The sequence below is a fragment of the Fukomys damarensis genome, unplaced genomic scaffold, assembly GCF_012274545.1.
Source record: "Fukomys damarensis isolate Sample0158 unplaced genomic scaffold, DMR_v1.0_HiC HiC_scaffold_33, whole genome shotgun sequence".
Lineage (NCBI taxonomy): Eukaryota > Metazoa > Chordata > Mammalia > Rodentia > Bathyergidae > Fukomys > Fukomys damarensis.
Genome location: NW_022900945.1, coordinates 52,941,593 through 52,954,836, shown reverse-complemented (window position 1 = coordinate 52,954,836; position 13,244 = coordinate 52,941,593). Strand labels below are relative to the sequence as shown.

At 43.2% G+C, this 13,244-nt stretch overlaps 1 protein-coding gene and 1 non-coding gene across 2 annotated transcripts in view; one reads left to right on the top strand and one right to left on the bottom strand.

Annotated features, from left to right (window-relative positions):
- The window catches only part of Snx27 (sorting nexin 27), a 55,117-nt gene that overhangs the window by 4,273 nt on the left and 37,600 nt on the right, over positions 1-13,244 (bottom strand). The window contains exons 7-10 of the mRNA XM_010616517.2: positions 9,927-10,016; positions 1,683-1,832; positions 1,221-1,349; positions 833-892 (exon numbers count right to left, since the gene is read on the bottom strand). Of these exons, the coding sequence (XP_010614819.1) occupies positions 833-892; positions 1,221-1,349; positions 1,683-1,832; positions 9,927-10,016 (429 nt within the window). The remainder of the gene's footprint in view (positions 1-832; positions 893-1,220; positions 1,350-1,682; positions 1,833-9,926; positions 10,017-13,244) is intronic.
- LOC117284065 lies at positions 6,200-6,331 on the top strand. Its single transcript, XR_004515152.1, has one exon. It is a non-coding gene; the product is annotated as a small nucleolar RNA SNORA51 (small nucleolar RNA).

The window sequence follows — 13,244 nt, the reverse complement described above, 5'->3', positions numbered from 1 at the left end:
TTTTTTTTTTTGGTTTTTTGAGACAGGGTCTCACTATGTAGTTGAGACTGACCTGGAACTCACTATGTAGCCCAGGCTGGTCTCGAACTCCCAGCGATCCTCCTGCCTCAGCCTCCCAAGTGCTGGGATTACCGGCGTGTGCCACCACGCCCAGCCCTAGTTTTCTTTTTACCATACTAAGAATACAAATTTTCATGTTCCTGACTTTACCTCTTAATCCACTGATTTTTCTCTGACAACAAGTAGTTTATTATTTACAATCTTCTAAATTCTGTTCCAACATTGACACCTACCCATTGGCCATAGCACACACATTTTTGGTTAGTCTAGACCAGGGATGGCGAACCTTTTAGAGCTTCCAATGATACAAACAGCCTGCTGTGGCACGTGTGCCATAGGTTCACCACCACCGGTCTAGAAGGCCTCTATCATGACCCATCCAGTCAGAGGGCTAAAATCGAGGGAGAATAGAGGCCTTCTAGGTCAGGAACAATAATATAGAGGGTGATTTGATTTTAAAGAAACCCAAACAAAACAAAAAAAACCCAATGACAACAGCCAGAAGAGGGTCCGTGAAGTCATGAGGATGGAACAGCCTGTAGCCTGTGTCCACCCTCTAGACAAGGGAAGAAGCTGGGCTTTTTTGCACAGCCCATTCACCATCCAGAGGCCAGCCCCGCTGGAGCCCCGCTGTCCTGGCTCACATGGCATAACCAGTCTCTAACTAATATTCCTAGAAAGACAGAAATGGAGGTGAGGGTCCCAGGTATTTGGTATCGGGCCTACAAATTAAAAGATGAAGAAGTTACTACAAAGAAGTCTTTAGAATTACCTCTTTTCTCCACTTGAGCTCGCAGAACACCCTCTCGAAGCATTCATGCATGTAATTGAACTGGGAAAAAAAAGTAGCAATACTCACTGACTTCTCAAGACCAGGTACCACAGGGCCATGCCTTTCAACTCCTGCCAGGTCACCCCATCTTCTGAACCCCCTCCGTCTGGAGAAAACCCTGATCTGGCCACCTACTGTTCTCTAGCTCCTTCTAGTGGTAAGTATGAGTCAAGCAGCGTGTGAAATTGCCAGTCTAGGCAGTGGCCTAAAGGAAAAAGGATGGACCTAGGTGCCTGGATTCAAATAGGCTCTGATCCCAAGACAGCTACATCTCTGCCTCCCGAAGCCCGATCTGCCTTCCCCAAGCATCCGTCCCGCGGCCACTCACATAAGGTGTGAAGATTTTAACCCATCGGGGCTTCTTCTCTCCTCGTGCATATTCAAAACAGAAGGCCATCCCTTCCTCATCGGTGTCCCACCGCTGCATCTCACTCCACTCAAACGCGATGACCTGGTTCTGGAGGACCAAGAGCAGGGCAAGGGGGTCTACAGTCTGAGGAGGAGAGCTCTGGGGAGCTAAGGTGAGGGGCCCTGAACCAGGGAGGCGATAAAGGAAAGGGGAAAGGACTGCGACAAAAGAATAAAAATCAGTGGAAGGAGTCAGCGAACTGGAGGGTCAGGTCAGTTTGGGCCAGTGCTTTTTACTCCAAAGAAAATGCAGTTTTGACTTCATCATCATCCCTCCCCGCTCCCCACCCCCGTCCCCGTCTCAGGAACTGAATCACAGCAAGCGAGTGGGCTTCCAGCGTTCACCTGTGTTGCTCCTACTCGGCGCTCACTGAATGCTCACCTCCAGCTGTCCCTCCTCAGTGCAGGCGTGCAGCTTAAAGTGCGTGATGCTGATGGCTGTGATAACGTGCCCCTTCCTCCTGGAATCACAGGCACAGTGGGGGAAGATGATTTCATTGTAGCCCTCACAAGTCCTTAGCATGTTGAGGTACTAGGGGAAGAGGAAAGAGAAACGGTATTACCAGGAAGTGAGGCAACGGAAGAGCTGCGCAAAGCCCAGAGCACTGCACTCTCGCCCCACCTACCGCCCGAAGACCTGGCCTCTGGTCCCACTCTGGGCACGAGACTGTCACCTCTACCTGCTCCCAGCACCTGCCTTCACACTTCCCACTGCCCGTATCTGCTCTCCTGAGACGAATGAGAGACAGAAGAGGCAACGACAGCCAGACCACAGGGCTAGAAAGGACCTCACAACCTCGCTTAGTCTGGGCCTGTGTTCTCACCACACCTCAGAGATGAGCATCTAATCTGTCCTTACAGGAAGATGATGCTTTGCCCCAGCTACTCTCCAACCCTAAGTTACAATGATCTCGGTGGTGAAGACTAAGTCACTCATTTCATACCTACCAATGTTAAAACTGAAAGCTGTGTTCCACTGCCTGCCTTGCAAGATCCCGAGTTCACTCTCCAGTACCCCCCGCAAAAAAAACCAACCAAAAAACGGAAACGTGTAAACGAGCCATTTTACAATCACCTCAAATAAAGTAAAACCATCACGAGGTCACAGGAAAGAAGAATGGGCACAGCCAGGGTTATAACCAAGGCTTAGTTTCTAGACCTCTGCTCCTCAGCCCCCGGAGCAGCCGCTCTGTCCCTGCATCACCCGTTTCTATGACTCCTTAAAAAGCAGAGAACCAAAGCCAAGTGGCACAGGTACAAGGCTCATCTGGCTCTGAACGACGGAAGCTAACTCCACTCTGTCCCTTTCCCTCTACACGTAAAGCAGGGCTCTCTTTATTCAACTCACTGTTCTGAGTTGAGGGGTGAGAAGTACCTGGAGTACGAGAGGGCAGGGATGGAGCTCACCGCCTGCTTCACAAGCGCAAGGACCTGAGGCAATCCCGGTACCAAAACAAAAGATGAGCAGAAGAGACAGAGGAAAAGGAAACTCAGGGGAAAGCGTCCTGGTTTCCCCTAGGGAACTGCCTAGGGAACACGCCATCAGCCTTGAGCCCCACACCGGGTGCGTGTCACACACGAAGAGCACGGACACGGTGCTATGTGCAGAGTACTGGAGAGGCCAAGACACAGCGCCCGAGCCGACTTCCACAGGCGGGAGCGAGTTTAGAATAAACCGGAGTCCGCTCCGCCTCACACAGGCAACCTAGAGCCTGCTGCTGACGAGGGGCACGGAGGGCCACAGCCACTGCCACCCGAAACAGAAGACTTCAGGGCTGGGGTGGGTGTGGAGGTGAGGGGGCGTCCGCACATGTTCCTTTTCCTACTTTACATTTATGTTTTGGTAAAATAACGGCAATTTTAAGGGGAAAAATTATAACAAGGCAGCAAGAATACAGAGACAGGATGAAATCCGAATACAATACTTCACCCATATCATTTTTCCTTCTTATTTCTCTTTCTCTGTATTCTATCTCCCCTTTTTATTCTTCCTGTATCCGTGACAAACAGGAATACTATTTAATGCTGCTATGGCATTGTGAAAAAAAAAAGGAAGAAATCCCTGACCCCCTAACTTGCCAGGAGGTGGGTCACATGCAACAGGAGAAAACTGGGGTCATAATACAGAGCAAACTTGGGGCAGAGAACAACACAACGCGGAGTGAGTGAGAGGCCAGGCCAGGCTGCCCTGCACAAGTTACTGTACTTGAATTCACACATATTATTCAACACCAGAAGCCTTAACGTATTCTCTTACGAGGTGGGAAATAATAACAGTACCTACAACACAGTGTTATTTGTGAGCATTAAATATATACAGTACTCAGCACATAATTAGGGATTTAATAAGTGATGGCTGAAACATTTTCTAAAGCTCCATCAACCACTTTCTGTCTTAAGAATGCCGTATGTGTGTGTGAGGGTGGGCACTGCATGCATACTTCTAATCCCAGTTCATCAGGAGACTGAGGCAAGATCACAAGTCTAAGGCCAGTCTTGGTAATTTAGTAAAACAAAAAAGGCTAGGATGCAGATGTTGCTCAGTGTTTGAGCACCTCTTAGTTCATTCCCTAATACCACACACACACACACGTGTGTGTGTGTGTGTGCGTGTGTGTACAAAAGCCTTGTGAAACGATGTATCTGAATATTACTTTTCTTTTCTTTTTTTCTTTTTTTGGTACTGGGGATTGAACTCAGGATGTTGCACTTATGAAGCAGGCAGTGGAACCACCAAACTAAATGCCTGGCCCTGAATATTACTTTTTAAAAATCCAGGGGAGGGGCTGGAATAGTTCAATGGTACAGCACTTGCCTAGCACACACAAGGCCCTGGGTTTGATCCCCAACACTGCAAAAACCAAGACCAAACAAACAAGACAATCCACAGCAACAACATAAACAAACAAACCTGAAAAAACTCCAGAGGAAAAAAACATGTGAATGAGACAGATGGACTATGAAAGGAAGTTAAGGCTACTGAAGGTGGATTAAGGGGTACATGAAGGTTTACTGTACCATTCTTTTAACTTCTGCGCATGTTCGAAAGCGTTTGTGATAAAATGTCAAAGGAAAGGGAGCTGGGCACCCAGGCCTCAAGGACCCAGCCCCAAGTCACCTAAGACGGCCATCAGATACGCTGTTCAATGAGCGGAGTGCCCCCCACGTCACGAGCCTTGAGATCAATTCTGTTGATGTCCTCGACAAAACAGACTTACATGTGACACATTTGCTGGGAGGTCTCTGAGAAGCACCACTACTGCTTAGACAGACATTTCTGACGTATTCCTAATTGGAAATTTTACTGCATAATTTTTTTAAAGAGAAGCATGCAGAAAGACAGGGATTAGGAAGAGATCCACAGAAATGTGGCATTCTGCAAGTCTTAAACACTTTCTCTGTGACCTTAAGAAAGTTATTCTAGGGCCAGCGAGGGGGCACAACAGAGCCCTTGTCTAGCAGGCATAAAGGCTGGAGCTCCACCTCCAGTGCCTTAAGAAAAAGTTGCTATACTCGGAGATTTCCCCTCTGCTGGAAATAAAGGATTCTGCTGCTATTCTCTATTCCCTGATATAGGGAAAAACATGCACCAGAGCCTGACAGATATGGGTTCAAATTTTAGTTCCACTTCTGGTAGGCTGTGGTTTGGATCAAAATTTTTTTTTTTTTTTAGCCAAGGTCTCACAAGGCAATTAAGGCTGTCCTCAAATTTGTTATGCAGCCCAGGCTGGCCTTGAAGTTGCAGTGATCCTCTGATCCTCTTGCCTCAGCCTCCCAAATGCTGCGTTTATAGTCACCAAACCTATGCGCCACCATGCCCAGCACTTGGGTAAAAATTCCAATTTCTCAGACTCTGCTTCTCTGTGTAGTGGGATGTCACCTGCAAGGCTGTCAGAGAAGAGACGAGAGCGTCCAGAGGGGCCAGGGTGGCTCCAGCACAGGGTGTGAACCCTCCTCACCCCTCCCACAGGTGCACTCGGTCCCTCACAGTCAGGAGCGTGGTCCTCGAAAGCAGCAGGCCTCCTGGGGACTTCCACCTGGCATAAGCTCCAGTAATAACCTGAATGAAAACAAGGGCGCCTGTGCCTCTGGTGAGAGGCCAGTGGTAAAGTCTCGTGGGCAGACTTAAGGTGTTCAGAGATTCTCAAGTTGGGTAGCATTTTTCAGTTTTAAGCAGGCAAAAACTACACTGTGAGTCTGCACAAAGCCTGCAGAGAAGGAACACTTAAAAGCTTACATCAGTCCAAAATTAGGAAAAAGCGAATTTTTGCTTTTAAACATATTTCTAACATATATTTAAAACACAAAGCTATCCCATCCATTCCCCTTTGGTACTAAGTCTGTGTATCTAAACGTCCTAACTGACCTTCCCGATTCATACAATTACTTGGTATCCCATTCAGGTACGGTCAGGGACAATTCAAAAATGTTCAATATTCAGTAATATGGCTTAATACATAAGTAGAGCCATTATTAACACAAACACAGACTCCGTACTCACCCGAGCAGAACACATTAGGTAAATGTCTCAAGTCACTTTTTTGGTACTGGGGACTGAACTCGGGAACTTGCACTTGCATGGCAGGCATTGGTAACACTGACCTAAATCCCTGGCCCCCCTTTTTTTTCTGCGGTACTGGGGATCAAACTCAGGATGATGCGCTTGAGAGGGAGGAGAAAGCGCCACTGAACCGGGGCCCCAGCACTTCAAGGTCTATTCTTAAGAAACTCTGTTCTCCCGACCAATTTGCCAAAGGGTCAAAACAGGTCTAAAATTAAAGCACAGGCTCGAGAGGAACCGTGGGGGCCAACCCTCCCAAAACTCAAAGGGCAGTAGTGATTCTGAAGCACATAAAGTTTCAGTATCACAAAGGATGCTTTTAAAGAATAAAAATCCTCAGCCTCTTAATGCTTATCACAGGCAGTGTTCTTACACTGACTGTACAGAAAAAGGAGACAAAGTAAATCTTCCCCACATACACCTCAGCCCAGGCCTTGTGCCCTGCGTGTATTGTGAATGAGGAAGCAGAGGGGGAAAAATCCTCAAGTCCTAACCCTGAGAGGTTCTGGTATGCTAAATGTGGGGTAAGGACCAGAAATCTACATGTTAAGGGGCTTCACAAGTGACTGCCATGGAAGTGGGCTGGGGATCACACTTTAAGAAACACAAAATAGCGGCACAGTTTGTCATAGCTAAAATTTGGAAACAGCCCAGTTGCCCATCTACTGGGGACTGGATAAAGAAGATGTGGTTTTTCTATAAAATGGAGTACTGCTCGGCCACAAAAATGAGAAACTAGAGCCATTTACAGCTAAATGGACGCACACTGAAGCCATACTTTTAAGTGAAATAAATAGGACACACGTGTAAACACCAAAGTGTAAATAAGGTTCAAATGGTGTAAATGACAATGTGAAATAGGAAGAAAAGGTCTGAAGGAGTAGGGGAAGTGGGAGAGGTAAGGGAAAGGAAAGAAGAGAAAAGAAGAAATATGAGAAAAGGAAAAAATGAAAATAGTCTTTGTAACTAGGGAAGGGTGGAGGGGTGAAGGAGGGCAGGGGAATGGGGGAAAAAATAAGAACCAAGATGTGTCATGAAAAGGTACAAGATGATCCCAACGATGAATATAACTACATTGTATCCCTAAAATGTACCAATAAACTTAATGGAGGAAAAAAAGAAAGAAACGCAGACTTTCATACAGACTGCCTGTCTAACATCATTACAGATTATATCAAGAAACACTAGCACATCCGTTCAGAGGACACCGGGCGCGTACAGGGTGACGGCCGCAGACAATACGTCAGTTCAACAAGGGCAAGTCAGGCTACTTAGAAATGAGGAAAGCATGACTTACACGTTTACTGTTTGTGTGAGAATAGAGAGAGAAGACAAGAGGCAGGAAGAAAAGACCAGAGGAGGAGACGGGAGTGAGAGGAAAGGAGGGGACGCATCCAACCCAACTTTGTAAATAAGCAGAAAACAAAAATGTTCGGTGGGTACCGTGTTCCTGACTGCAGTGAGGATGTGAGCTCTGCTCAGTATTTGGGGGACAAGGGAACTTATCCAAAGCTTACAAGATCTTGTTCTGTCAAAATTCTACCCAACAGCTGACAGTCTGAACATTCTCATCTTACAAAAAAGAAAGCAAACCACAAAGTCTGTTGGGCTGCTGTAGGTCTCACGGTGATTTGGTGACTAAGTGTACAGATCTGGCTTCACTGCAAGTCTGTCAACTTTGCTAAGTTGCTGCAGTTGGTGGCATCAGGGTCTCTGGGCTCGGAAAGGCACGTGTGACCCAATACTGGCGGGGCCGCCTGTAAATACTGCTATCTGAATTGATAAAATCCAAACTTTGGTGAGATGTTTATCAAAATTTGTAGTAAAACGTGGCTGTTCCACACTTCTACGTTGGCACTAGTTTCCAACACAACAGAATTCTGTACATTTGAGCATATTTTATACCCCATGCCAATGACTTGTGGGAAAGCATCTGTGTATCAATTGTACGTTTTAGTTAAGTGGGTGATTATGAAATTATGCACTTGAGTCTAAAAATGATTTCATAATAGATTTCTGTGCTTATTAAATCCTGATTTTCTATATTTTGCCAACAACCCAAACCTATTTATTTCGCTAGCACTTTGTACTGTGCCTGGCACATACTTGGAAGTCAACGAGTATTTTTTGGTAAACACATAAATAGAAGGACATTATGTTTGGAGCACTATTTATACAAAGGAACAATATATACTGATATATCAGAGGGCCTTATGAAATTACTTTTATTTCTGCTTTCTCTTCAGGAACAGGAAGACTTTACCAGCTTTGGTAAAAGCAAAGAACTACAGCAGAGGTTGAAGCCAGTTAGCAATTAGCCTTTCACCAAAGAGATGCAATATATTAGTCAGAATGAGGTGTTACTAGACAGAAGACAATGTCATTATCCTGAGGAACAGATGGAAGCTGCATTGTAAAACCCCGTCCCACACACAGAAAAATGTCTTAACAAAAATTCTGTCAAGATTTAATTATATTTAAAAGATTTCGCATTTTCCATTTCAGCCTGCTGATACGTACATAGTACATGGGTAAGATGGATGGCTCCCTGGTCTCTGGCAAATTTTTTTTGTTTGTTTTTTTGAGACAGGGTCTCACTATGTAGTTGAGACTGCCCTGGAACTCACTGTGTAGCCCAGGCTGGTCTCGAACTCACACTGATCCTCCTGCCTCAGCCTCCCGAGTGCTGGGATTATAGGCGTGTACCACCATGCCCGGCTCTGGCAATATTTTTAAGGCAAAAGGATTTATTCATTTTCATCATATAATAATAAAATGAAAACCCTACACAGATATCAGATGATGCTCTAAGGCCAACAGCTGACTTGTCTGCATTCTTATTCCAAATCAACTGATTTAGGTGGACGAACTCTCTCACAAAAGGCACACTGATGGTACAAAGTAATTCAAGTGACCCATCGAGATCATTACCAAAGCAGTACTATCCGTGTGAAATTCAGTTGTAAGTGGAAAAAGTTCAACTACACGTGAATCTGCCAAAAAAGACATTTTTAAATGTTACGAATTTAAATTTTTTTTTCACTGAACATATTATAAATGTTCTTTACTAATTTTATTTTTTGCAATTTTCATCCCTGCATCATGGCAGATACAAACTGAAAATTAATTTTAAAACACTCTAGTGCCATGTAGGTAGCCTTGTCTAACAGAATTTCCTTTGACTATGAAAATGTTCTATTGCTATTCTAGGACTACTTAGCACTTGAAATGTGCAACTGAATTTTAAATTTTATTTAATTTAAATTTAGATTTAAATAGTTATATGACGCTTATAGCTGGCAAATTGAACACTACAGCGCTAAGATAAACAAACCAAAAGTGCTACCAAGCATAAACGTCTAAGCAACTACAGAAATGGAAGTTGTAAAAACAAATGATTTTGCTCTTGCTAAATCTATCTAAAATAATCTGTAATAGTAAAAATCTAAATGCCATATCGGGCTACAGATGTAGCCCAGTAGATGTACACTTGTCTAGTACGCATGAGGCTCTGGATTCTATGCCCAGGAAAACACACAAACACACACACACGCACGCACACACACACACTAAAAACCCGTTCTTACACAATCTCATCTTTGTCATATAGTGATTTCTGCACAACCATTTTAGCACTTTTTTATCAGAAAGAACATCGTTTAGTTGTTACTAATAATAAATTACATGCTTACGTACAGTAACTCAGCTTTTTGCGTGTCAAATGAGGAACGCAAAGGACTTTGCATCAAATATCTTCGCATTAAAGTTCTTACTTTTGTTTATTTATTTATTTTGGTTTTTTTGAGACAGGTTCTCACTATGTAGTTGAGACTGATCTGGAACTCATTATGTAGCCCAGCGATCTCGAACTCACAGCGATCCTTCTGCCTCAGCCTCCCGAGTGCTGGGATTACAGGCGTGCGCCACCATGCCCGGCTTAAAGTTCTTACTTTTTAAAAATTGGCTAATCCACTGTTTCAATACATTTCAAAAATGACTGGAACAACAGTTTTAAAAGGTAAAAAGGAGCATTTTCTGAAAGTATTATTGGGGACATACACTTACCATGACCATTTTCCTTTGTTCATACAGCTTCTGTAATTGGTAAGACTTCTCTTCGGCCTTGATGTAACCTTTCTTCACATCATCAACAGCCTAACACCAAAATAAAAGAAAGGAAGCGGGGAATGTAAAAGTCATCATCAAGAACATTCTTCATAAAAACAGAGATGTAGGTGCATCTTCAGAAAAACTTGCATCTTCTTGGACCATCATCACAATTACACCAATATGGACATATGAATCAGAATAACTAATATTTAAAGAGTAGCACGTATTTAAGAATTGTTCGAGGCATGTGAAAAATCTGTCATCTTTTTCCTCAAGAGACTTAAATTCTGGGCCAGGGATATAGCTCAGTGACACGACACCTGCCTCACAAACTCAAGGTCCTGAGTTCAATTCCTGGTACCAAAGGGGGGGAAGAAAAAGACTTAAATTCTGCTAAATTTATGCATGTGAAAACAGTAAGGGAACCGGTGTGGGTGGTGCATGCCTATAATCTCAGCACTTGGGAGGCTGAGGCAGAAGGGTCAAAAGTTTGAGTCCCATATGGGCAAGTTTTAAGCTGCTGTCTCAAAATTTTAAAAAATAATGAAAACAAGAAACAATTAAAGAACAATGAAAAAAAAAAAAAGAGAGAGGAAAAAAAAAAAAAAAAGAAAGAAAGAAATAATGGCCGGGAATTTAGTTTAGCAGTTCGGTGACCTGCCTTGAAAGCGCAAGGACCCGAGTTCCATCCCCGGTACCAAAAAAAAAAAAAAAAAAAAGAACACTTAAAGACAGTGCATAATAGCATATTAAAGGCAGGAATGATGCAGCAAAATATAAGATCTAGACAATAAGTAGTATATGCAGTTAGTACAGGAGCACTTACTGCTAATTATAATTATCAGAGAAGCTTTGGGTGGACCTTGAAAGGATAAATGAGGGAAACTACAAGATGAAGTCAGGAAACAGGAATGGGTATGAAATCTAAACATTCAAGAAGCTGAGTGTGGTGGTGCATACTTGTAATAAATAAATAAATACTAGTCTATCCAGCTTCCGATGTACAGTAAAACCTATAGGTTTAGCATCTGCAGATAGAAAATAATTTTTTAAACAAAATTGTGTCTGTATTGAACATGTATGGCCTCTCTGGACCATTATTCCCTAAGCAATGTATGATAATTACTCACATGCCATTTATATTTTATAGGTATTACAAGTAGTCTACAGATTAAAGTACATAGGAGGAAATACTAAATCATATGCAAACACTATTCCCTGTTAGAGAAAAGACTCCAGCGTCTCAGATCTTGGTATCCACAGGCAGGGTACGTGTGTATGCGTGTGTGTTTGTGGCCTGAAACCAAAAGCCTGAGGACACCAAGGGATACCGAAACTTAAAATATTATTTAGCTAAGCGAAAAGATTGACAATCCTTTTTCTGATGGCCAAATAAAAGCACTGTATTTGTCTTGTTCAAATCCCCAACACTAAAACGGTGCCTGACTCATGAGAGTATTAAATATCTGATGAACAACGGGGCAGAGGTGAGTCCGTTACCCCTTACTCCAGCACCCCGCAGCTCTTTCACACAGAGGAGCAAAATATTCTCCTTTTTCACTTCTAATCTAAATGATATTGATTAGCCCTGGATGGAAAATATAAATATCACCACACTACACTTTTTTTTTAATTAAAAAAATGTTTAAAGTAAAGCACACAGCTACATGTGGTGGCGCAAGCCTATAATCCCAGCACTGGGGAGGCTGAGTAAGGAGGACCGCCTCGAGTTCGAGGCCAGCCTGACCTACCAAGCAAGATCCTGTCTCAAAATCAATCAATCAATCATGCATACAGTTAAATATAAACATATTACTAAAAGGCTCCCAATAGAAATAGTAGTCTCCTGATCCCAGAGCTTTATTCCAAACTTTAAAAATGATGGTACTAACCACCTGATACTAACCAGGGCCTTGATACTGAGGCACATCTCCAAATCTGATTTCTTAAAAATGTGATTGATTGATTGGCACCAGGGATTGAATGAATGAATGAATGAATTTATTTATTTATTATTTATTGGTACCAGGAATCGAATTTGAGACCTTGTGCTTGCAAGGAAGGTGGCAGAACCACTAAGCTAAATCCCTGGCCCTGATTTTTATTTTTGAGATTCGCTAAATTTCTAAACCTCACACGTTGGTCTCTAACTTGCCATCCTCCTGCCTCAGCCCCCCAGAGTGCTGGGATAACAGGTATGCACCACTGCATTCAGCCTGCTTTTAAGCAGTTGTTTTTTTTGTCCCCCTGGTACCAGGGATCGAAATTTGGGTCCTTGTGCTTGCAAGGCAGGCAGTGGCACCACTGAGCTAAATCCCCAGCCCTTATGTAGTTTTTATGATCATCTTTCCATAATTCTAAAGGTTGTGCTTACATTAATAATTTCTGAGCTGCCAATTTTAGACATTGTTGACTTCCTGCAATATAGTTCAAAAGTCGCTAGACAGGAGGTACTTCTACAAAAGTAACAGCTTTTTGATATATCTAAATATTGTGCTTTTGTCACAAAGTTTTATAATTCAAAAAGCAATTTCACATGCCTGCCCCATTCACATTTGAATACTCATTTAAAAAAAAAACCCCAGCTATGAAACAGTACTCTGCTCCACTGACAGATCCTCAAAGTATTTCATCCAAGCCTTGCTAAGAGTTTATCAGTGCAGAGCTCGGACTTGTAACAAATATTCTGACTTTAAGCTAAAAATTTCCACTCTGATAATAAACAAAAATATTCCATTCATAATTGTAAAAAAGAAAAAAATAGAAATTGATTTAAAGGGACATAGGTGAAAGTTAAACGAGCCTGACATAGGAACAACTTGGGTTAGGACCGGAATTTTAGTTTTAACTTACAAAGTCTTGAGTTACAACCCAAATGCCACCCAGATGTGCTTCCAGGTGGTCTCAGATACAGATTTAACTCTTAGAGAATTCTGGAAGGAACATTACAACATCCTTTCCTGTGTGGGGCTAACTGAGAAAGCCTGGGCCAGTGTCTCTCTCAGGACACTGCGATCTGCCCAACACAGGAGAGACTTTGAAGGCTGTGTAGGAAGCCTGGGCCTTCCACTGACAAACCTGAGTTATAACCAGGCCTTGAGAATGAATTGAGTTTGTAAGTCAAGAGTCCACTGTAAATCTACAGAACTTTACCCAAGGAAATAAGAGAGGCATTGAATAAAATAGAAACCTTAGCTGGGGATTTAGCTCAGCGGTTCAGTGGCCTGCCTCGCAAGCGCAAGGACCAGAGTTCAATCCCTGGTACTGAAAAAA